This window comes from Sceloporus undulatus, chromosome 1 (genome assembly GCF_019175285.1).
Source record: "Sceloporus undulatus isolate JIND9_A2432 ecotype Alabama chromosome 1, SceUnd_v1.1, whole genome shotgun sequence".
Taxonomy (NCBI): Eukaryota; Metazoa; Chordata; class Lepidosauria; order Squamata; family Phrynosomatidae; genus Sceloporus; species Sceloporus undulatus.
Genome location: NC_056522.1, coordinates 263696967 through 263723357, shown reverse-complemented (window position 1 = coordinate 263723357; position 26391 = coordinate 263696967). Strand labels below are relative to the sequence as shown.

General features: G+C 41.5%; 1 protein-coding gene across 1 annotated transcript in view; it reads left to right on the top strand.

Annotated features, from left to right (window-relative positions):
* The window catches only part of DEAF1 (DEAF1 transcription factor), a 62598-nt gene that overhangs the window by 13738 nt on the left and 22469 nt on the right, over positions 1–26391 (top strand). The window contains exons 2-9 of the mRNA XM_042459234.1: positions 7987–8084; positions 9302–9431; positions 14979–15125; positions 16344–16483; positions 17734–17799; positions 19770–19896; positions 21224–21352; positions 23288–23517. Of these exons, the coding sequence (XP_042315168.1) occupies positions 7987–8084; positions 9302–9431; positions 14979–15125; positions 16344–16483; positions 17734–17799; positions 19770–19896; positions 21224–21352; positions 23288–23517 (1067 nt within the window). The remainder of the gene's footprint in view (positions 1–7986; positions 8085–9301; positions 9432–14978; positions 15126–16343; positions 16484–17733; positions 17800–19769; positions 19897–21223; positions 21353–23287; positions 23518–26391) is intronic.

Here is a 26391-nt window from a genome sequence, read left to right as displayed (position 1 = left end):
ATCCGTTACTGACATGAAGTTACCTCCTCTAATTTTTGGAGGTGGAATCTCTTTGTCCTGTAGCTGCAATCCATTGTTCCGGGTCCTGTTCTCGGGAGCAGCAGAAAACAAGCTAGCTCCCTTCTCAATAGGACATCCTTCAATATTAAACAGGCTGATCATACCACCTCTTACCCTTCTTCTCCAGGCTGAAGAAATGAAAGGTTGTCATGAAGCAGAGCAGGGAAAGTTTTAAAAGGCACAATAAGATATGTCTTTGGATAAAATATGATATTTAAGGAATCTTATGTTTAAGTTATTTTGCAGTTCAACTGTGGAACAACTGTGCTGGTGATGATGGCTAGACTAGCTGTCTACTATAAACCAAATGTCTCAGCTCAGATTCTGTGCTAAGGTAATCACCAGATTGTCCATGCTGGGAGGAGAATGCTTAATTTGGATGCACCGGCTAAATCACCTTCCCCAACTCCATCTCAGGTAATGAATGGGAATAGAAAATATAAGCAAAAGGGCATGAGCCAAAGAGTCCTGCCCCTTGCCCTGTGTTTGTTAGCTGTGGGCTTAAGTAGGTCAAAACAGAAACCTATTTTGCGGACCAGGTCTCAGTACAATTGACACAGCAAGGGAAAAACTGGGTGGAACCTCTTACCTAAGGCCACCACAGAAGGTAGAGCAGCTGGATACGGTGCTCTATCCAGCAAGCGGCCACCTAAATAACAGAAGGAACTGGTGACATTGGTTGAATGAGACAGCCTTGGTTCATGCCTCTTGGTTCTATTGGCACTTATTGGGTAGCATTGTAATGAAAGTAGCTGTGGCTACGAAGTAAATTGGGAGCAACTCTTAATTTGACTTTGGGTTCTGGTTAGACTAAATACATTTAGATGGGAAGAAGAAGGATACGTATTATCATCAGCCATAATAGACTGAGAGGTATGGACAGAGATAGAACAGAGCACTAGAAAAAACAGTGTGAAGGTGAGGGACATATTGTAGCTTTCTTCCTCCTCTGATTACCATCCAACCAACAGATTCCTGGTTTGTTTCAGTGGAATCCATCAGATCAGAACATGCTGCTTAGTGCCATCAGTGATGATGATGACCTATTTAATCCAAGATTGGTCAATGGGTGAACAAGCTGACCTAAAAAAAATCGCATCACTAAATCTGAGTGAGCAAAGACGGGGATGAGGAAGGTGTGTGTTCATCAGGTTTCCAGATTCGCAGCAGGTAACATCTGTTGTCAAGAAGTGCAGAGCTGGTGTGATCTGTTGTCAGCGTCATTTTGTCAGGTATTTTAGCTGGCAGTCTCCAAGGTAGGGGTAGGTATGTATGGTGATAGGGCCAAGAGACATGACTGGATTCTTTTGGTCTCCTGCTCCCCCTGTTGCCCAAGTGTCAGAGCTGGTGAGAGGTAATTGCCCGTGTGTGGAGTTCCCACCACACCCTTTTACTGGTGATTTTCACTTCATGCTCAGATCTCATCAGGACTGGATCAATACTTCATGCTTCCATTACAATAACACAGGCTGCAATAATACCTTTTGCACTCCATTTTGGTTTCAGAACCATAGAGGAGAATAGACAGTACAATGGCTCTATACACACTGATTTTTGTGCTTCGTCTCAAGTGTTTGTTACTCCAGACTCTTTTGTGAAGCCTTCCGAATGCGCTATATGCCTTTGCCCGTCTGTGATCGATCTCTTTATCAATCTTGGCGTCTGAGGAGATGATGCTTCCTAGGTAGGTGAACTGCTGGACGGACTTAAGCACAGATATACCTACGGTGATGTGGGGATGGTAGTGTTCTTCCTGTGGTGCCAGCTGGTAGAAAATTTCCGTTTTCTTCAGAGTGACTTCCAGCCCAAAGAGCTCTGCAGCTGTAACAAAACAAGATGTTAGGTGCTGCAGGGCTGCTTCCGTATGGGCAACGAGGGCAGCATCATCAGCAAAAAGCAGCTCATGGACTAGATAGTTTAGAGTCTTAGTGCAGGCCCTCAGGCGGCTTAAGTTAAACAGGCTATCATCAGTACGGTAGCGTATGTAAATGCCGTCTTCTTCTTTGAGATCTGCCGGAGCCCTTTGGAGCATCATGCTGAAGAAGACTGTAAATAAAGTTGGAGCAAGAACACAACCTTGTTTCACACCATTAGTGATTAGAAAGGGCTCCGAGAGAGCGTCACCATATCTGACTTGCCCTTGCTGGCCTTCATGTAGCAGGATGATCATTTTGAGGAGTTTGGTGGGGGGGCATCCTAGTCGTTCCAGGATCTGCCACAGACCTTTTCTACTCACAGTGTCGAAGGCTTTGGTGAGGTCGACAAATGTTACATAGAGTCCTTTGTTCTGCTCTCTACATTTCTCTTGCAGTTGTCTAAGGGCAAATACCATGTCTGTAGTGCTCCTATTAGATCTAAAGCCACATTGGCTTTCAGGAAGAAGTTCTTCTGCAATAGCAGGGACTAATCTGTTCAGCAGTATCCTTGCAAGGATTTTTCCAGCAATGGAGAGCAGTGTTATACCTCGATAGTTTGAGCAATCAGATTTTGCTCCTTTTTTCTTATACAAGGTGATGATGACTGCATCTCGGAGATCTGATGGCAGTTCGCCTTTTTCCCAGCAACTCACAAGGAGCTCGTGGAGTTTAGCGACCTCCATGTTTCTAAGCTTCAGGTGGAATTCCATCAGTCCCAGCAGCCTTGCCATTTTTCATCTGCTGTATGGCCTTCAGGGTCTCTTCCAAAGTGGGAGCTATGGCCAATTCTTTTTTCATTGGTTGTTATGTCGTATGTTGAATAGCTACTCGGTTGGCACTAAAGAGGCTTTGGAAATGTTCAGCCCATCGGTTCAGAATGGAAGCTTTATCTTTGATTAGTGTTTGACCATCTGTACTGTATAGGGAGCTTTGGATCTGATATGTAGGTCCAAACACTGCTTTAAGAGCTTCGTAAAATCCTCTGGAATCACCCAGATCTGCACAACGTTGTGTCTTTTCTGCTAAATTGATCCACCACTTGTTCTGAATGTCTCTGAGTTTTTGTTGGAGTTGACTACATGTGAGGCGAAAGGCTGCTTTTCTTACAGGGCAAGATGGCTGGGCGAGGTGTGGCTGGTGAGCAGTTCTCTTCTTTGCCAACAGCTCCTGGATCTCTTGGTTGTTTTCATCAAACCAGTCTTGGTTTTTCTTGAGGGAGAACCCTAAGGATTCTTCCGCAGATTGCAGGATGCTGTTTTTGATATGTTGCCAAAGCACTGTAGGAGAAGAGTCTACAGGATGGTCTTCAAGTTTTGTTTGCAAATTTGCCTGGAAGTTGTTTCTCATGGCAGCTTGTTGAAGATTGTTGACTTGGAGTCTCCTCTTTAGGTTGCCACCACTCTTAGGTTTAAACTTAAAATGAAGATTTAGTTTACATCTTACGAGGTGTTGATCTGTTTGACATTCTGCACTGGGCATCACTCGGGTATGATGGACATCGCGAATATTTCTCTGGCGCACTAGGATGTAGTCAATGAGGTGCCAGTGTTTGGATCGGGGATGCATCCAGGTTGTCTTCAAGCTATCTTTCTGCTGAAAGATGGTGTTTGTAATAGTCAGCTGTTGCTCTGCACAAAACTCTAGCAGGAGACGTCTGTTATCATTACAGTTTCCAACACCATGCTTGCCTAAAACACCTTTCCAGGCTTCGAAGTTCTTTCCTATTCTAGCATTGAAGTCACCAAGGATAATGATTTTGTCTTCTGCAGGGACTTTTTGTATAAGGTGGCGTAGGTCTGAGTAGAATTTGTCTTTCTCCACAGGGTCAGCTTGCATAGTTGGGGCATATATACTGAAGAGAACAACATGTGGGAGGCATAAGGAGATAATGCGATCAGAGTGTCCTGTTGGCAAGGTTTCGAGTTTGGAGGCAATGGAGTATTGATCATAAAGCCTACACCTGAAAGAAGTTTTTCAGTTTTGGGTCTGCCAGACCAGTAGAGTGTGTAGCCGGCACCGTGTTCTTTAAGGCTGCCTTCCTCATGGAGACGAACTTCACTAACAGCAGTGATGTCAATGTTAAGTCGTGACAGTTCATGGGCTATTAGAGCAGAAAGGCGCTCAGGACATCCACTATCTGCAGAATCTTGCATGGTTCTGATGTTCCAGCATGCAAGCGTTAGTCTGTTTGCACCTTTATTATTATTATTATTATTATTATTATTATTATTATTATTATTAACCTTTATTTATAAAGCGCTGTAAATTTACACAGCACTGTACATACAATCTTTTTAATTGGACAGTTCCCTGCCCTCAGGCTTACAATCTAAAAAGACACGACACAAAGGGAGTGGTGGTGGGGAAGGGGCCTCTCTAGTAGGATAAAACATATAAAATACATAGCAATATAGGAAATGATTCAATAAAACAGGCAACAAAAGAACATCAAATAGCAAGTGACAATTATGCAATTCCTGGGAATGCTGCCCTGAACAGGATGGTCTTCAACTCCGTTTTGAAGCTGGTTAAAGAAGTGATGGCCCTTGCTCGCGGGGGAAGAAGATTCCAGGAGTGAGGGGCAGCGAGTGAAAAGGGGCGAATCCGAGATGGGGCAGAGGAAATCCTGGGCTGGGACAGCAGACTTTGACTACCAGAACAGAGGGCCCTAGTGGGAAGGTGAGGGAAAATAAGGTCTGATAAGTAAGGAGTGTGCCTTTGACTCTTTGTCTTTGTTTGACTGCATCACAAGATGTCTGTTGGCCGTGGCTAGCCAACCGGGTAAATGGGGATGAGCTTTCGTTAGGCCACCTTTTCTAGGCCCCTCTCCATATGGAGCAAGCAGTGCTCTCCTTAAAAAGGCTGCCTGGTCATTCAGGATGCTGCCGAACAAGACTGCCATCCCCGGGTCAATCTCAAGCGACCAAAGTCTTGAACCGCCTGCATGCGGGGTTGGGTCTGCGGCTTCCAGTGCATCTTTACACCTGCCATTTCGTCCCTCGCCTATCGCTACAGGGCTTTTTCGGAGATTGGCTGTATCCTTCGAGCCTGTGCAATGGATTTTTCTGGTGGAGCACAGCGTGCACAGAACTGGCCTCACCCTTTAAACCAGAGGTTCATCTGCTGAGGCCTTGACAAGCATGGTGGTGGCAGCGAGGCCCTTGGGTCGTAGGTTTGATTAGAGTTTCCTTCTCTTAGATGGTTGACCTTACAGGGATGTTTATCACATTATACTCTTATAGTGCTACTATTCCACTTTGACTGCTCTAGCTGCCTCCTGTTGCATTCTGGGATTTGCAGTTTTAAGGAGGGGTATTTAGAATTTTCTCTGCCTGAGAATTCTAAATACCCCTCCTTAAAACTGCAAATCCCACAATGCAACAGGAGGCAGCTAGAGCAGTCAAAGTGAAATAGTAGCACTATAAGAGTTTAGTGTGATAAACATCAGGGTTAGACAAACACCATCTGCCCTGGTTTGGGATTAGAGTATTCCTTCTCCTAGGATGGTTGCCGTAAGGCTAGAGAGCCCATCCTGCCCTTTGGCGCTCTTGGTCAGACCCTTTGGTTGTGACCTGTCTGGCATGGGAGGCCCTGCCTGTGGCTATTATACCACCGCCAGCATAGCTCACAATTTCACTAGGGTACGCAAGCCTCTCCCCCACGACAAGGGGCGTCAATGATATACTGTATATATCATTATATACTATACAATAACTATACTATACTATACTGTACAATATTCTATACTATACAATAACATTCTATACATATATATACACACATTATACAATATAGTGTTAATATTAGGATGTTGTATAGTATAAAACATATATGTATATGCATTTATATATATTATATACTTTACAATAATACTACATACATCTCTCTGGCTTTGCTTCACGAACGAAGATTCAGGAAGGACTCATCCTGCGCTTTGTACAAGCGCGTTGGTGACTAAAAAGGCCAATTCGGGATAAACAGGTCCGGTTGCAGAAAGCACAGCAGAAAGTCTCCTTGGGTGATGTTTCCAGGTTACGGTTCTTTCTGCGTTGTCGTTTCTCTTCGAGGCTCGTTCGGCGTGAGCTTTCGAAGAAGGCTGCAGCGTCATGGATAGTGCGTACATACATACATACATACATACATATATATATATATTATACAGTATAATGTTAATATTAATTAGGATGTTATTGTATAGTATAAAACATCATATATGTGTGTATGTGTATATATTATACTACTGTATGCAATAACACTGTACACATATATGTGTATGTATATATATTATACAAAATAGTGTTAATTAGGATGTTATTGTATAGTATATAACATATATATTATATACTATACAATTATATTCTATGCATACATATAATATATAGGTATATATTATAGTATAGTATATATTGCATATTATATATATATATATGTACATTATATAATATAGTGTTAATTTTAATTAAGACGTTTTAGTGTATATGTATATATATATATATATATATATATACATATATACTATGCAATAACATTCTATGATACATATTAATGTTATATAATGTATAATATGAATAATATCTAAAATTAGTAACAGTGTTTGTTGTGGTGTGCCTTCAATTCATTTCATTATTATTATTATTATTATTATTATTATTTCAATTCATTATGGCAACACTATCATGGGGTTTTCCTGGCAAATTTCTTCAGAGGGGCTTTGTCATTGCCATCCTCTGAGGCTGAGAGAGTGGGTTTCATGGCCGAGCTGGGATTTGAACCCTCATCTCCAGAGTTGCAGTCCAGCCCTCAAACTGCTGTGCCACACTGTCTCAGAGTTCTATAATGTAAATATTTTATTATATAATGTTATCAAATATTAATTAATATAATATTAATTATATAATATTAATGGTGTGTCAGTTCCCCTCAGCCAGGGTGACTAGATGTCCTAACCTCAAAGAGGACAAGGCACAGCAAAATGTAGGACATGAGCATATAACACTTGTATAAATGTAAACCCTTGCTTCCTAGTCATGCTCAAAATGGAGGACAATTTGAAATTACTCCTGGACAGAAGGCTGAAATGTACGACGTCCTGGAAAAGGAGGATGTCTGGTCACCCTGCCTCCATCATTGTTGTGATAGGGGAAGCTGCCCCTGTTGAATTCTTGACCACCAGTCAGCTGAAAAAAGGAGATGTGACCAATATTATCTTGGGCTTGTCTATTTGCCCTTCTAGTATGACATATTGCAAGGGATGAGGGCTAGTTTGAAACACATATAAAATATCTAAGCACAGCATGGGTGAGAATCATGAGGACTTCCAGGTGTTGACTGCAACTTCCTCGAGTCCTAGCCAGCTTAGCCAATGGTGAAGGATGCTAGGAATTGCAATCCAGCAACATCTAGAGCCAGATGGTTCTCACTACTGAAGCAGCTGAAATGTATGCATGCATACTCAGTAATACTCCATGGTAAGTGTATTAGGACTGCAAGCTAAATAATGTGCACTAGACAAATTAGTTTCTTGGATTCAAACGGCAGAAATGTAAAGTTCTACATTGATATTACGAAGTGACAGTTTCTTGTTCTCTTGCTGGAAGCATCTTACCATCTTATGAATAATGAGTGAGAATCCTGGTGATTTATCAGTAATTAAATGCATTTATACACCTAGTGTCTATATAAATAAATTCTTTCTGTGTATTTAAATTTACACCTTCAGAAAAAAAAAAAAAAGATGGGAACCCTGTGACCTTCCAGGTGTTGGGCAGTAATTACTGTATTTCTTGTCATTGTCTATTTTGGTTACAGTTGCTTGGAGTTACAATCCAAGAACATCTGGAGATCCACATGATTCCCATTCCAGCTTGAGATGGCACCCTTCCGAATTTGTTTCTGTGATAACAGAATCAAACAGAACAGATACGTAGTTGCATACTTTAATGCTTGGGTTTTATGAAATCCATGTGATGATAGTGCAGAAAATTAAATTTATTTTGGTCATCTTTTACAGAAGTGACCACAGTAACTGTAGCCAACGTGGGGGCTTCTGCAGACAACGTATTTACTACATCAGTGGCAAATGCAGCATCTATCTCCGGGCATGTGCTGGTAAGATTAGAGTTAGTTTACACCTCCAATATGACAAGCAGCATCTAGTCTATAGGAGAATGTTACCTGTAACAGTCCCATTGGTCCATTTGCACGGATGTACCTTTGCCAGAGCTTGGATAAGTTACATTTTTGGACTACAGCCATGCTGACTGGGAGATTCTAAGACTTCTTGGCCTCATACAGACAGGCCAAAATAAAGCTGCTTCAGGTCACTTTGGAGGTATGCTGTTTAAGTGATGCATGCGCTTTAAGAGACCAGAAGCCACGCCAAAGCCACGCTCCTGTCCTAAGGACTGGAGTGTGGCTTTGGCGTGGCTTCTGGACTCTTAGGACACATGCATCATTTAAACAGCATACTGTACTTCCAAAATGACCTGAAGCAGCTTTATTTTGGCCTGTCTATATGGGCCCATTGCCCAAAAGTTAAGTTTTCCAAGCCCTGGTTTTAGTTGCATTTTATTCAGAAGTAACAGGTTTGTTTCTTTTGTATTATTTAATGAGCAATCTCACATGTTATGTGGAGGTAAACCCACCTTTGCAAACAGATTTAATTTCAGCTGGGAGCTACAGCTAGTCACCTGTTAATATGTGTAAAATAGCCTTAACTGCTTTTTACAATATATAGTGAATTTTTCCTTATGTTGTTAGCTCTATGGTTCTGGTACCACTGGCTTCTTGGTGATCCTCTTTGTTGCATTTAGGCATTGGCGTCAAAAATGTTGACATAGAACATTGTAATGCATAGCTGATATCCAAATTGTAAAATCCAGGGACCCATTTCACATACTTTGTAAAACACCATGTACATATTGGTAGAATTCAAAGATATAGCCATGTTAGACTGTAGAATAACACCTTTGAGACTAACTGAAAGAAAGTAATTGGCAGCATGACCTTTCCTAAACTTCAGTCTACTTTCTCAGAAATGCATCTGAGCAGGTAGGTTGAAATCTACGAAAGCTCATGCTGCCAATTTTTTTCTTTCAGTTAGTCTCAAAGATGCTACAAAATCTCACTATAGCGCTAGAAAAAAGCATAATAATAAAAATAAGTAGGACATTTTCTCCCTCCCTACATTATAGTTTTATTTACATGTTGGCCCCAGTTCACTTTATTGGCACAGCAGAACATGATGATTTTTGACTCTGCAGTGTAAAGGAGGAGGATTGCTCCTCTTCCTCTTAAGAAATGTAACTCTTTGTTTTCTCCTGCAGTCTGGAAGAACGGCTCTTCAGATTGGGGACAGCTTGAATGCTGAGAAAGCCACTCTGATTGTTGTTCACACAGATGGCAGCATTGTAGAAACTGCAGGACTAAAGGGACCGTCTGCACCTCTTACCCCAGGTATGAAGGCAGCCTTGCAGGACTTCTTAAAATCTTACTCCTGTTGTTTCATTTTCACATAACAATGGAATTGTTACTTATTTGTTTTATTTATATCCTACTTTTCTCTCAAATGTGATTCAGTGTGGACTTGAGTATGAATTAAAACAGAACACTAAAACAATATGAAATACAGAAGTTTTAAAAACATTACATATACCTTCAATTAAAACACTATTTTAAAATGTTAAAATAGAAAACATTTAACTTCAGCCAAGGCTGAAGGCTTACTTAAACAAAATTTTCTTTGCCTGCCACCAAAAAGACAACAAAGAGGGGACAAATTGAACTTCCCTTGGTAGGGACTTCCAAGGCCTAGGAGCAGTTGCTGACAAGGTTCTATCCCACTTCCTCACCAGGTGAACCTGGGAGAGTTGTGGGAATGGAGAGAAAGCCCTCCCCTAAAGATCATAAAATTTGGGCAAACCCATATGGGGAGATAATGGGCTTCTTGGTAGTGTGACCCTTTATAGATCAAAACAAGCACTTTGAATTGTGCCCAGACATGTATCAGTAGCCACTGAGATTATTTCAGCAAATGAGTTATATGCTCCATATAACCAGTCCCAGTTCACAGTACAGTGGTGCCTCGGGTTACGAAAATAATTCGTTCCGCGGCCGCTTTCGTAACCCGAAAAGCCTTCGTAAGCCGAAAACCCATAGGCGCTAATGGGGAAAAAAGCCGCGGCTCTGCCGCGGCTCCATTTAAAATAGCGGCCGGAGTTTTTTCGTAACCCGAAAAAACTTTCGTAACCCGAAACAATAAATCCCTATGGGATTTTTTCGTATCCTGAAAAATTCGTAACCTGGGTATTTCGTATCCCGAGGTACCACTGTATAGCAGCAGCATTTTAAACCTGCTAAAGTTTCTGAACAGTTTCCAAAGGCAGCTGCATACAGAGTGCATTACAGTAATTCATCAGATATTTATTACCTTAGCCAGGTCTTGCTTCTCAGGAAATTACTGTAGCACAGCTGGTGCACTAGTTTTAACTATGCAAACACACTCCTGTCCACCTCCAAAATCTGGGCATCCATGTTTGAAAATGAATGAAACAGTACACCCAAGCTACAAACCTAAAACTTCAGGGTGTGTGTCCAGCACAGGCTGAATCCCTGTTTCATTATTAGCTTTCTTTCAGACAAGGAGCACCTCTGGATTAAGCTTCACTTTGTTTGCCCTCATCCAATCTATTACTGTCAACAGCACTGAAACAACTTCCTTGGAGTTAGAGGGAAAGGAGAGATAGAGTTGAGTGCCATCTACATACTGGTGACATTGAAACCCAAATATCTGGACAGCCTCTCTCAGTGGTTTCATGTATATGTTAAACAGTATAGGGAGGGCGGGGAGACAGAGCCCTGAGGGACGCCATAGCATTGGCCTGTTACAGACAGCCAAAATAAAGCTGCTTCGAGTCACAGTGGAGGTATGGTGTTTCAATGATGCATGCGTCCCAAGAGTCCAGAAGTCGCACCAAAGCCATGCTCCAACTGGAGTGTGGCTTTGGTGCAGCTTCTGGACTCTTAGGACGCATGCATCATTGAAATGCCATACCTCCACTGTGACTCGAAGCAGCTTTATTTTGGCTGTCTGTAACAGGCCTCAGTTACTTTCTTATATTTTGTTAGTGTAATTTCTAACTACCCTCTTTTATCCCTCAAATGATATAGCAATGCAGAAAAAGTACTTGGTTAGTTTGAGTTAGTTTAGGTGACAAAACTTTGGCCTGAAACAGATGGGCCAAAAGGAGCAGCTTCTGGCTGATTTGGGGATGTGGCGTGCAGATGATGAATGCCCCTGGGGCGGCTGGAAGCCACCAACAAAGGGAGTGGAGATAAATTGCCCCTTGCCAGTGGTCCACTTTCAGATCAGGCCATGCAGTCCCCAATGTCCCTGGCTGAGTCCTTAAACTAAGGGGCCATTCAGACTACCTTTTATCCCAGATCAGAACCCAGATTAACCACGGAAAGTTCATATTTTCCCCGAATCTCCCACAAGCGAATCTGAGGCTTGCACTCCCATTGAGGGGCAAATGCCCCTTAGTGCAGGTCATTTGGAAACAGAGTAAAAGCTGTATCTTTTTTTAAAAAACAGGTCTGGCAAATATGAACTTGTCCCTGATCATGATCGGGTCAAGTTCAGGGGAGGGATTTAGGTCAGAGGGAGGGCAGAGGGTGGATCATGCCTCCCCTTCATCGGGGTGACGGAAGAGGAGGAGGAGGATGAAGCTGGGGGAAAGAAGGAGGCCATGGAGGGCAGCATTGGGTGATGGAGGAGGAGAAGGAAGGAGCCGAAGGATGGGTGCCAAAGGGGTGACGGATGGAGCCGGGGGTGCCAAGGGCAGAATCAGGGTAACGGGGGAGCAGGAGGCGGAGGAGGAAGGAGCTGAAGAAAGGGTCAATTCAGGTTAGGTCAGAGGGAGGGCAGGGAACGGAGCAAGCCTCCGCTCTTGCAGGCAGCTTTCTTTCCCTTTTTAGTTTTTTTTTTTTTGACAGACTATGTGCATGCTTTTTGCTACAGATAGATACATATATAGATAGAATGTGTGTCTGCTTGTGCTACTTTCCCTTTCATTTCCTTGCTCCCAGCACGGCACTTTGCAGGAGGCTTTTTTTCTAAATTATTTTTTAATTTGCGAATGCTATAATACGAATGTTACAAATGTTTCTCTTTCAATTTGGCAAACTGATACAGAATGCTTTTGCTACATATGTGTATTCTGGGGTGGCAATCTGAGGGAAAGCAAAGGATGCAGAGATGGTGTTTGGGGTGAGGAATTAATTATTATTATTAACATTATTATTATTGTATGTGTATGAGGCATTCTGGGGTGGCAGGGAGGGAGGATGCAGAAATGGCATTAGATTGCATTTTGGGGTTGAAAAGTGGAGGCAGGGGAAGATCCATAATTTGTAGTGACCCAAATACACACAACACACACACACACACACACACACACACACACACACCTGGAGGTTTTTAAATTTGACAAAATATGTGCACACTCCCACCTTATTTTTTTTTTAAAAAAAGGAGGGGGAAAGCACACATCCAATTGCCCAATGGCTGTAGGAAACATCTCCCTGATGAAAGCGGAACTGAATTTGATTGACAGCAAAGGCGCCTTCATTTTAAACTGGTACCTGCAAATGTGAACTCTCTGGAAGAGCTGCAAGGGCATTCAGGGTTTAATTACCCTGATTGAGGTAAATTTTTAGTGGGGGCTTGCTTTTGGGGGGATTTGGGGGGGGGGGGACCCAATTCTGCCCAGTTCCATCCAGCTCAAATAGATGAGTCTGAATGGGGCCTGAGAGATGGTAAATAAAATCAAGAGGGAAAGCAAGGTAAAATTAGTAATCAGTAAAGTAAAAACTTTATGAGGACAATAAAATATTATTTAAAAAACGAGCTTTCAAGTCTTTCAGAACTCTTTCATGTTTGGCAGTGCCCAGCCTGATGAAGGGTGCTGAAGAACTCATCCGTTTAGCATTTTAAATGATTCTTTAGTGGTCTAATAGAGGTATTGTAGCTTCTATAAAATAAAGATGGTAAAATTATATTGTTTTTTAGAGAAATTAGCATATTGCATTGTATCCATTTGGACATATTTCAGGTGGACTGGGGTCTGAAATGGTTCAGCCTTCCAGATATTGCTGGACTGCAGCTCTCAGCAGCTCTAGCCAGCAGAGCCAATGGTGAGGAATGCTACCTGGCTAGCCACAGAATTCTCATCCCTGCGGTAGAATGATTGTAGTCAATGGGATTTTGCCCCATTAATTTGGGTGGGTCTGCTCTAAATATGACCAAGTCTGAATCCAGACCAGTATTGATATAAATGTGTATCAGTAGATTCTTTCTGGTGTTTTGCAAATGATATCCTGCTTCCCCAGAAACAATCCCACTTCCTGTCTGCCCTCTTTAGCTGCTCCAGCGTGGTCTCCATGCTTCTGGAGCAGATTTATAGGGCATAGAAGAGTCTGCAGGTAGGAGAGAAAAACTGTTTCACCACTTATGTCATTTTCTTTTTGGATGGAGACCGCCAGTGAACAATTGTGCTTTTCAATATTATGAATTTTACAGATATTTATGCATAAAAATGTACCCACATATGGAGGGTACTTGCTTGGGAAGTTTGTCTTGTCGTATGTGTAGTTCACTAGTATTCTTGGCCTGTTATATTGTCATCTCATGATTTTCCACATGGTGGTGCAGTAGCTTTATGAACATCATTTTTCTGTGTCTTGCCTTTGTTAAACAAATAAATAATTTCCATTCACTCTTATTAGGTAACACAGTGTTATTATACCATTAACACAGAACTAGTTTAGATATCAACACAAGCAATGCAATTGCAAATTTTGCACAGGCAAATAACTGAAATGTAGAAATCTTGTGCAAGAACTATTTCATTTGACTGTTCCCCATGCTAGTGTCGATGGCTTGTGGGAACAGGGTGATAACTTGGAAAGGAATGACATCCTGAATCCTTCACATATGTTTTTTGTGTTTCAAATGTGATTATAATTTATTGTTATTCTGTGCCTTTGAATTGTTTCCTACTTTTAGTGACCTAAGGGGAATCTGTCATGGGGTTTTCTTGGCACATTTTGCTCAGAGGGGGTTTGCTTTTGCCTTCCTCTGAGGCTGAGAGTGTGTGATTTCCCCAAAGTCACCCAATGAGTTTCCATGGCTGAGCAAGGATTCGAACCCTGGTCTGTAGAATTGTGGTCCAATGCTCAAACCACTATGCCACACTGGTTCTCAATATAGAATATAACAAAGTTGCTGTTCTCTCTCTCTCTTTTTAACCAGAGCTTGAAAAATTATTTTCTAAAATTAATTAGTTCTTTACTTTCTGCATTGTTTGATCAGTAGCCTGTTGCATTGCTTGTTGCAGTGTTGAAAAAGGATCTTGTTACTATTACTTGTAACATTGCTTGTTGCTTTTCTATTACATTTTGAGTGTAAACCCCTTAAGATTGGAAAAAACACAAAACTTGACATTTTTTTTCTGACAATGCTTCTAACAATCCCTTTAGAAGCAATGTTTAAAAGTAATTAACAGCACTTTAATAAACATTAAACATTTAACAGACATTTGTTATGAGGGGTGACCCTCCAGATTTTACTGTACTCCAGCTGTCAGAATTCCACATTATTAGCTACACTGGTTAGGGATGCTGGGAGTCACAGTCCCATACCAGCTTGGGGGGGGGCTGCACTTCACCCGTATCTGCACTACACTCTGTTCTTACTTTTTTTTTACATTTATTTTAAAATGTAACTTACTTATACCATTGTTATTTTAAAAAGTAACTAGGAAAATCAACTTGTGCTCCATTACCTCCAAGGTCTTCCTTTGACTATCAAGAGGACTATATGTTCCCTTTTGTTTAATGAACCAGATGTCACTTTGAAAACCCCTGACATGTCTTTCTGCAGGAAAAGTGGAAATTGGACCTGAGTGCAACTGTGTGATGTCTTTCCCCCCCATTAATCTGCAGGACCCCAGTCCCCTGCTTCTTCTTTAACATCTGGGCAAGAAAAAGGTGGAACAAAATATAACTGGGACCCGTCAGTGTATGACAATGAATTGCCTGTGCGGTGCCGAAATATCAGCGGGATCCTGTACAAAAACAGACTTGGCTCAGGTGCAGAGTCTCCTCCTCTTCTTTTGGTCTGTGTGGGGGGTTAGTAATCTGCTTTCAGGCTTTCAGAAGAAACAGTGAGCTGTGTTTTCCCTATTTATATGGCTGTGACTGTGGCAGGTCAGAATGCGTAGAACTTGGAAAATGTAGTTTTGATAGTTGTAGTCCAAAAATGACTTTCCCAAGCTCTCAGAGAAGTAGCTGTTTTAGTCTCTTGCAGCATAACAAAGAGGAAGGAACACGGAGGGGAAAAAAGGAAATGTGGCAGGACCTTTAAGACTGACTGGTGTTTATGTTAGCATGAGCTTTCATTAATATAAACCCACTTATTCAGATACAATAGCAACTGTTTACCACTCAGTACTGCATCCAAAGAAGTGGGTTTATATCCACAAAAGTTCATGCAGAAATGAAAACCAGTTCGTCTTAAAGATGCTGCCATATTTAGTCTTAAAGATGCTGTCATATTTCCTTCCCCCCTCCCCCTTCCTTCCCTATTTTCCAAGCTCTGAGAGTATGTCTGCCGTAGAACCTGTGCTCACCCAGTCCCAGTTTTGTGGCAGATAATGTAGTGGTGTGGGGTTATGGCATATGGACGATGCATGCCCCGACACCGCCCTGCCCTGTTGGCCACATGGGGGGAAGCTTTTTCAGAAGCTGCAACAGTGGCAGAAAGGGCAGCCTTTTTCTGGCTCAAAAAGGAATGGCATTTTGCTGCTTCTTCTTGGGCCAGAAAAGTGCCGGATCAGGGGCACAGTGGGTGGTTGCTGCAGCCTGGATCCAGCAATCAAGGGGGTGGCGTGAAGCTGCCCCTTTAGCACCATTTGTTTCAACCCTAAGTTTTTTCTTTCAAGGTCAGTGTTTGTCAAGCAGTGACAAACCCTTACTAGTTAGATGGAAATGTCCTTTAGTTTCAGGTGAAGAACTTTGGTTAGATGTTTTAAACTACAGCTCTCTGAATTCCTTATCACTAGCTACTTTTGGTAGAGTTGTTGAGAGCTGAAGTTCCAAACATCTGGAGTGTTAAAGATTCACTGCCCCTTCTCTAGGCCAGTCTTCCCCGATCTGTGTTCCTCCCCGTGTTTTCAACTGCTGCTTCTGCCATTCATGACCATTGGCCATGCAGAGTTGGGCTAATGGAAATTGTCCAAAACTTGTGAAGAGGCCCAAGATGGGGAAGTTTCCATTGGTTGCTAATCTCTTGGTTTTACCCTGTCCAAGGCGGTCGAGGACGGTGTATTAAACAAGGAGACAACTGGTATAGCCCCACTGAGTTTGAAGCCATGGCCGGAAGAGCCAGCAGCAAGGACTGGAAGCGAAGCATCCGCTATGCTGGGAGGCCAATACAGTGCCTTATTCATGTAGGACATGGTTTTTTTTCCTTCCTCTATGCAGTTTGGAATGTATCATTGGAGAGGATACATGCAGAGGAATAACATAATTCAAATCCTTTCTAAGCTCAGAGTTTTAATGGCTTGATTTTATGCATGTTTGTTCAGTATTCCTGAGTTCTGTGGGACTTACTCTTGGGCAAGTGTGCATGGAATGACAGCATTAGAGAGAACATGAAATAGTACAATGACAAATGTAGATGTTCAGGAAAGAAGGGAACTCCAGGCAGGGGTGCTCAGTAGGTCATTCCCCAAGGGGTGGGGAGAAATTTACAGTTATTTCATTTAGAAACAACCAGCTCCATAGCTGACCTAGAAAAATGGACAGGGGAAACAAAGAAAATGCTGTTAACCAGCTCACACCATCCTACTTCTGTATTTGCTTTTAATAAGGTAAAATGCCCTTAGGTTTCTAGAGTGAAAACATTAACATTCTGTAACATGTTGTAATATTTCGTTACTTTATGTAACCATTAGTTTTACAATGTCTCTGCTTGTTTCTGCTTGAGGTCTACAAGGAGCAAACAAGGTTAAATCAGTAGCTGATATTTTTGCCACCTGATTCTGTCTTTCTTCCACCAAGGAGCTCAGGGCAGTTAAAACAACCCTGTGAAGTAGATCAGGCTAAGGTAGAGTGATTATTCTGAGGTTATCCAGTGGGATTCATTGCTCAACAGATATTTGAAATACAGCCACCCCTTCCTGTGTAATGAAGTAAGAGAGTTGAACATTGAAAAACAAGAGAGTATTCTTACTATGTCTCCAGCATTAGGAGCTGCTGTTCTACAAGCCTCCAGTGAGGGTGCAAGCTCTTTGCTGCTCTGGTTCAGGCCAGCTTTCTTCCCCTTGAACTGGTATTGCAAATTCTAAGCCTGATCCCACGTTCTGTATAGTAGAACATAGAATGTGAATTTGTTGTTGTTGTTGTTGTTGTGTACTTTCAAGTCGTTTCTGGTGACCATAAGGTGAACCTATCATGGGGTTTTCTTGGCAAGATTTGTTCAGAGGAGGTTTTCCATTGCCTTCCCCTGGGGATGAGAGCATGTGACTTTGCAAGGTGACCCAGTGGGTTTCATGGTCAAGCAGGGAATCAAACCCTGGTCTCTAGAGTTGCAGTCCAACACTCAAACCACTACACCATGCTGGCTTGTAGAATGTATCTTGGCATATTTGGGAGTAGAATTTCCCCACCAATGCTCTTCCTTTCTCCCCCAATTCAGGACGGGATATTAAATCCTCATGCTGCCTCATGCACCTGTGCTGCTTGTTGTGACGACATGAGTCTGGTGAGTGTGCATGAGTCTACTGATCTGAACTTCCATATGTTGAAGATGTAAGTGTTTCAGGAAAGGAAGAATAAGGCGGGCTGGAGAATGCTGTAATTACTAGAGGAATGAAACTAGGCAGGGAAGAGAATCATATGACCACTGATGGTTGACACTCAAAAGACTTTTATGGTTGTTACAGCTGAGGTATTGGGTGGGAGAAGCACTCAGAATATTAAAGAGTGAAGTAATTTATATTTTTATATATTAATTCATTTATTAAAATATTTATGTCCCACCTGCAGGACAGGGAGCAAGTAAAATTGATGCTTTGTTTACAAATATATAGTACTGATTATTTTAAAAAATATGTTTCTGGACTCTAAGTTAGGGAAGGGGAAGATAGGGCTCCAAATATTAATAAACCACACTTTCCATATTCCTTACCATTGATCTTGCTGTTTGAGCCTGATGGGAAATGAGAGTCCTTTTTGTGGACTACAAATTCCCCAGCTTCATTCTGGTTAGCAATAGATTCTTCATGCCATTTGAACGAATTAACTACTCTGTAAAATATTCTGTTCAGTCTGTTCAGAGACACACCTTAATTATAACCATGTTCTAATTAATTTTATTATGTTTCCTAAAGGTCAGTAGAAATGAGATAAGGTCGACTCTCTATAGGAGTTTTGCCATAGAGGTTGGGGGCAGTAACAGAAAAAAACCCTCTGTACTCTGAGTATTGTGCAGCTAAACACACTAATAATTGTAAGCTACTCTCCTCATCAAGGGCTGTCCAGAAGGGAAGACTATGTCACCCTTGGAAAATTCTTCCAAATTCATTAGATTTAGATTTCTTTGGATTTAACAAAGTTGTGATTCCTTTAAAAATACAAGGACATTAATCTTTGGATTGTTTATGGCAGTTCATTATACATGAAACAGAATATCAGAATTACCTTTTTATTAAAAAATGCAGTCATACTATGAATGAATGAATGAAATATTTATTTATATCCCACCTCTTCCGTTTTGGGGATCGAGGCGGGTAACAACATTATATAGTACATAAAAATCAAACATTAAAACCCATAAAAACCCTGTCTAACCCTCCCACCCAAATTTAAAATTACATAGTAGGACACAGTTAAAATATATAACAACACATCACAATTATTGCACTAAATGGAGATACAGTTGCCCCTCTGTTTGTGCAGACTTCGGATCTGTGATCCTCACTTACTCACGAGGAGCAAATGGAGAGGGTTAAAATGGGGCGCGCGTCTGAGGCACGTGCCCACAGCTGCTCATGGGCATACGCCCCCATTCAAGCCTATGGGGCTTGAATATCTGTGAGTTTCCATTTTCTCAGGGGTGGTGGTCCAGAATGGATCCCCCATGAAAATGGAGGGCTGAACCACAATAGCAGTACTTTATGAGGTGTCCTGTATGAGTCAGAAGTAACAATGCACACTGTCATTCAATAGCAATATAAATTTCCCACTCAGAAATTAAACTGTATATTAAATATTTGGAACTGAGGAAATGTTGCATCTGAAAACATGTCTGGCAACCCAGGCTACTTTGTTTCATATCAGTGTGGTTGACTAAAGATTAGTGTAACTAGATATGGTAAAGTGTTCTCTTTGGTTTTGTGAAAGGCTGGTATTAAGATAAAAGTACAGAATAAGAATTTGATTGTGGCAGTTTGGTGAAACAATTGATTAGGTTAAAGAAATCCTAGCAGTTGACTAACTCATGTCAGCTTTATAAGAAATTAATTTTATGCAAAATCCAATAGCATCCAAAGAATGATACCTTTATTGGGACAACATATGGTCCAACACAACTATAAGGCCAACAAAGCTACCCATAGATAATTTCATGCCAGTTAGGGTAGACAAATATTCTCCAGGTCCAAAGTGAGTCATTTAGAAACAGTCATAGCAATAGTAAAGAAACTCCAACAGTGGTTGTTTTCTGTATCTCAGAGTGGGCCTGTAAGACTGTTTGTTCCCTATAAAAGAAGGAAGAAAGAAAATGAATTGCCTACAACTCCAGTGAAGAAGGATTCCCCCAAGAACATTACTCTGCTTCCGGGAACTGCTGCTACTACATGTAGGTCATTCTTAGAAGAAATAATTTTGTCTAATTAATCACAATATTAATTTAATTTTTTTTCTTTATATGTTTGACATGGCCCCATCTACATTAATTTTAACTGAAGAAGTCCCCTCATGGCCTCCTGGGACTTTGTGACGCAATTTCAGGAGAGTACAGTCTGCCCTCCTCATATGTGAGGGATCCGTCCCAGACACCACCACCCCACCCCACCCCGCATATGGGGAAAAGAGCGTATGCTCAAGCCCCATAAAAATAATGGGGCATGCGTACATGGTGCATGGCATGGGTACGCGCCCTATTACTTCTGTCAGGGCTTCCGCATAAGAATGAAGCCGTGGAAGGCAAGCCTGCCTATGGGGAGGACTGATTGTATTGGTGCTTTCCAAAACTCCCCCCCCCCCCCATGAAAAATATATACTTCCATTTTTGAAAGAAAAAAAAAAAGAGACCCTCCTCAGACTAAATCAAATCACATGGGGTGGGGAGAGAGTCAAAATCTTGGCAAAATTACCTCCAATGGCATGTAGAAGAGGAGACCTTTCTTAGTAATTTTTTTAAATGGGGAGCATGGCAGTAGTCCCTACTCTAACCTCAATATTGAAGGAATATTATGCATTTGTTTCTATAAAAAACTTTAGTTTCTTCAGAAAGTAACCAAATTGAATTTTCCTTATTGGGGTAATAAATGCTTTTTCTTCACCTACTAGCAGATGGTTTTATTTGAGGAATATATATTGTTGGAAGTCTAAACTTGTGTATTTAGTTTTTGTGCTTCCTTTGTTTCTTCATTTTGTGAGGTGTTACCAACTACCATGACCATATTTCTGATAGACTAGTTCTTCCAGATAGTTCTGTGTAGCTTGTTTTCTTTGTAATGTTGATGATATTAAAAAAATAAAATGGGAGTGACGTATTTTCTTTTATTGGAATCTTATATTTTAAAATTGTTTTATTCATGTTTTGTTTCTTCTTCTTGTTGTTGTTGTTATTAAAATATATAACATAGAAAACATTTTTAAAGCTCATCAATAAAAGATTAAATAATATTATAGTATAATAGGGAAACATTTGTCTTTGTTTCCGGGCTATGTGGCCTCATTCTGGAAGAATTCTGGGCCACATAGCCTGGAAAACCCAAAGAAAACTATGGATGCCAGCTCTGAAAGCCTTCTACTTCACATTTGTCTTTGTGTTTGTTAAAGTTTGCCAAGAGTTACTTAAACAGATTATGCAAGCTGGGGAAAAAATAGGTTTCTGGTTGATATGATGGCTGTTAACATTCTACTTGATTCTGAAAACATATCTACCATTTCTTTTTTAGTCACTGTTAGTCCTTCAGGACAGATCACTACCTCTGGCACTCTGACCTTTGATCGTACATCAACTGTGGAGGCCACAGCTATTATATCAGAAAGTCCGTCCCAGGCTGATGTTTTTACTGGTACAACTGGTGAGTGAAATAAACCATGTGCATGTATATACATGTAGGTATATGAAACAGATATAGTTGCAACAGATTTCTGGTGCTAAAAATTCAGGATGAGAAATTCAGGGTCTAAGGAGGAGCATAGAAAGACAGCAGCTAAGTTGACTAAAGCACAATCCCACAGATGTCTATTCAGAGGTAAATCTTAATGGGCCAAGTAGGATTTACTAATTAAGTATGTGTGTATAGGACTGAGGCCTAATGCAAGGGTCATTAAAAAAAAAACCTTAGGACCCAATTCACACTGGACTTTTCTGCTGGATTCAGGCAATCCTGACCTGTCCTTAGCTACATTCCTGCCTGTCATTGCTAGGAAGTGTGAACTCTGTGGGCACATAATTACCACAGCAAGTAGTAATGTATTGATTCCAAACATTTCTCTGGGTGCATATGTACTAAACATGCTGAAGGCATGTTCACATGGGAGAAAACATTTGGATGCAAAAGGGCTCTGGAGATGTATAAACTGAACAAAATACATTCCCTGTAAAATGTCGAAACTTTATAAGTGGTTACAAAATGCAGAATTAAAAATTAGGGAGTATTTGAGATTACATTTCCTCACTGCAGATTCTATAAGGGAAAGTATTATCTAAAATGTGGTTAGCTTCTCTAATCTGTAAAATCACATCTTGCAGCCACTTAGGAGATTTTAAAAGATATTTTTAGAACAACTGAACACCATACGGAGTAAAATTCTTTACTGTACATAGGAGTTTGAAATCCTTAATAAATGGTACAAAAGTAGTAGTACTTGTTATTTAGAAAGAAAATAACACTCTCATGCTATAATTATTGATGGTATCCAGTAGTGGCTATCCACAACAAGTAGTGTGTTCTGTACAGAGCAGACAGCAGAGATTCTTCCTTCCACCTAGAGCACCCACATGTATTCGCGCCTACTCCAGAGAAGCATTTTAGGCTTCAACTTTTTATGGAATAATGACATTTCATCACTGAAAATATCTCTAGTATTCTGATTTTGAGGTTGTCAGCATTTGGAATTCCAGTTTTAGTATTCTGCTGAGGCTGAAATTTTATTCAGGTTGAAATAATAGATGCTGGAGATCTTACCTACTTTGCAGGAGAAATAGCATCATTTATTGCCAGTTGATTACTTTTAAGAGAGACTGTGGGGGATACAGATGGGGATAAAGGAGCGCCGAGATGCCACTCCTTTCTGCCACACATGAAGGCTGCAGCAACCAAATGGCGTGGTCTCTGGGAGCCCTAAAAAGAATCCACTCCTGGCGGGTTTTTCTTAGAGTGTGCACTGGGTGTCATTGGCACCCTCGTGAGCAATGATGACATCTGCGGGCTGCTGCGTGTACATCATCATGGTGGTCCCCGTGTAGATGAGGGCAAGCCATTATGGTGTGGTAGGGCTTGGCAGCATATAGACACTCTGCTATCCTGAGCCCTAAAATCAGCCCCAGGCCGGCACTTTGCACCTGTCTGTATTGGGCCTGTGTTTACAGGTCATGTTAAATCAGAATTGTTGACAAACCAGAGTTATAAATCAAAAAAATCTGGATTAATCTGGACACATACATCCACAAAGAGAAAGCTAGGGATTCTAATTTAAGTGGAGTATCTGGCAGGGAAGTGCAGCTGTTGCTTGACTAAAGAATGGTAAAGTCTTTCTGTCTGGGATGGTCATCCTCTTCCACCAAGGACATGGCTTCAGGAAGAATGCACATGGAGCAGTAAGGGAGGAAGGGGATGACTGCCTAGCCAGCCATCTCAGCTGAATCATCTCTTGGGATCAGTGAGGCTGTCACAGCCAGATCATCCTCATAGCTTTCTTTAAAATAAAAAAAACCAACAACACTTGTAATCTTACCTGTTGGATGTTCACCAGATGATGGGACTATAAATTTGGTGTGTGTTTTTTAACAGTTCAAGATGCAAATGTTCAGCAACCTTGCAGGGTCAGTCATCCAGAGCCTCACTATCCAAGTTACCAGGATAACTGCCAGATCTCAACATTCCCAGAGGCAGCACTGCCAACTTCTCATCGCAAAATTGGTAAGAGTCATCCTCATTTGAAAATAAGCCCCAAACATCTCTGCTTCTTTATTTGTTTATTGGATTTATGCTCCGCTTTTCTCCCAGAGAAGGGCACTCAAGTCAACAAACAGTGGCAAAAAACCAAAGAGACTAAATACAATTAAGACATAAAACAGATTAAAAACACATTTAAAAATACAGTACAAGAAAGTGCACCAGGCGAGAAAGACCAGCCTCTGAGGGTAGGGGGCCCTCCACTTTCTTCTGTAAGTCCCTGATGCATGGAGGAAAAATGCTATGTTTGTTTTATTTTTTTTGAGTAAACATTGCAGATAATTAAACTTAAGGGAGATGCAGTTTGCTCTTGTTAAGTTTTGTTTGTCTTTGAAATATCATGTTCCTTTTTAAAAGTACCAAGGTGACCTTTGAAGTGTGTGTGGTGGTGGTTACTGGCTAATCTACCAAAATGGGAGGAGTGGTATGGGAGATTGGGGGAAAGGCGGTGTAATTAAAATAAAGTCTTGCTCCAACACTGCATAGTAGAACATATGCCAGAGTCTCTGTTCTGCATGTTCTGGAAGATTGGGGGTCTGAAGACTGGAAGCATTGTGACCAGACTATTACTAGCAAAGTAGTAGGTAAGAACACCCTTTAACTAGGAAGGGAGAACTGGCTTATTTGGTCTGTCTTGAAATTGTAATGGAATCCATCAGTTTCTGAAATGCATTAAGATTGTTTTAGTGGATATGATTCTATGATGGAAACCTGGTGATTACTTACACTCCATCTTGTCATTCTAGTTCCAGTCTGGCTCCATGATTTGCCAGTGAGCTACAGATTTTGAGACAGCCAAAATATGTACTAAATGCTTGCTCTGAGTTTGAGCATGATGCCATAGAGCCCATTTGTGGGCAGCAAGGATGGTATTAAAAGGATGGTACATTTTTACCGATACCATTGCATCAGTAGCATCCATTGAGTTTCCAAGAGGAAACATAAATCTGCAGTTTTCACTAATGCTGATTTAACTTGAGAATTAGTGTCACGTGGTGTGGGCGGGGCTTGTGCACCCTCGACATCTTGGACCCACGTGGCCTCTCAACCCCAAATGTGGGTTACAGACCTGCAGACAGGTGGCTTGAATGCTCTCAAACTTTACTGAACTTCTCAAACTTAACAAAATAACACCCAAACCCAGAACATAAACACAGTCTCAAATAACTTTCCGTTTCTTCATGGTGACTCTTCTCCCAGCTCTGCTCTTGGCCCAAAGCACTTTTCCAACACGTCCAGCTCTGACTTGTCTCGTTCCGCATTCGCTGGGGCCTGTTCCCAAAGTTCTCCCTTCGGGTCCCACCACTCCCCTTCCAGAGTTCCTGCTTCCTTTTTTCTCCACTCCCCTTCCTGGGGATATCTAAAGTTCCCCCCTTCTTTAGGGTTCCTTAACTTTACCTCCACGTGTACGTCAACCCCCCAGCAGCCCGTGCCTTCCTTGGAGAGTCACAGGACACCCTTCTCTCTGGGGGCTTCTCGTTACTTTCACTAGCCCTGCTCCGACCGCCTCTCCGTGTCCCGTTCTTCCGCACCTTCCCCTCCACCCCGTGCTCACCTCTCTCTCACTTTTTATACCTCATCTCAAAGGTCTCACCTCCTCTACTTCCTCTTCCCCTGGGTCCTCCTTTCCCTCTGATTGTATATCTACCCGACCAACCTTCCCCTCCCTCACTACACATGGACACCACAATTAATGGCAGATCCAGCAATACATCCAGGTTTGTTTGTTTTTTTGTGAGACACAAGAAGTTCTGCCTGTGGCAGTTTTTTTTTAAAATGTTCTTTCATGCATGCATACAATGCACATTAGCATGCTATATCACACCTGTATATTTCCCTTGTGAGTGTATAGCCATGTTCCATAAAATGTAGAAGCTTCATAGAGACACTGAAAATCCTCAGAAACAGAATGTTGACCACACTCACGTAGAGGCATGTTGAATTCAAGCTTTCCCCAAGCAATATCACATACTCCCAATGAAACATTATTCAGAGCTAGAGTCCCAAACCCCTTGTTACAAAGCTCCTGAATAAGATTTTGTATAAAACTTCTGCAAAGTAAGTGCTCTACCCCTCAGCTATAGCCTCTTTCCCAATGTCACCTATCATTTGAGGCTGGTGCTCTGTGACAGAGCAGTACAGTCTCAGGCAGAAGCCTAGTCCTCATTTGAGTAATTGAAGAAATAGATGGTGTGGTTTCCCATCAACTTCATCGAATCCTTAAGAGTCCTGGAATCTTGCTGTGTATGATCAGGACCATTGCTCCAGAAAAAGCTGGAACAGCTAATCATTCTTTACTCACTACAATCAAAATAGTTTTCTGGGTTTCAATTCTCTCTGAGGTCACTGTTCTCTGCTATGCACAGTACTTCCTCCCCAACCATCAGCATGCACATATTCCTTTGTATCTGTATATTAATGGTTGAGAAGCCAGTGTGGTATGGTTGTTTGGGCATTAGACTACTGTTCTGAAGACAGGTTTCAAGTACGCACTTAGCCCTGGAAACCCACTGTGGGCAAGCAACACTCTCTCAGCCTCAGAGGAAGGCAAAGGCAAAACCAACTCTTAATAGATCTTGCCAGGAAAGCCCCATGATAAGTTTGCCTTAGGGTCACCATGAGTCAAAAACGACTTGAAGGCATACAACAACAATATACTTTTAATTGATACATGAGTTTTTTGTGGGTTTTTCGGGCTATGTGGCCATGTTCTAGCAGAGTTTCTTCCTTAGGAAGAAACTCTGCTAGAACATAGCCTCATAGCCCGAAAAACCCACAAAAAACAAATGAGTAATGTTTGCAAGAGTGAAAATCAGGGAAAGCTCCTGTACCTTCAATGGTTGTGTAAAACTGGAAATTTCAGCAAGTGTTTCTCGTTATCTGGTTGTGTGACAAGTAGTAAAAGGAAGAAACTCTGCTAGAACATGGCCACATAGCCC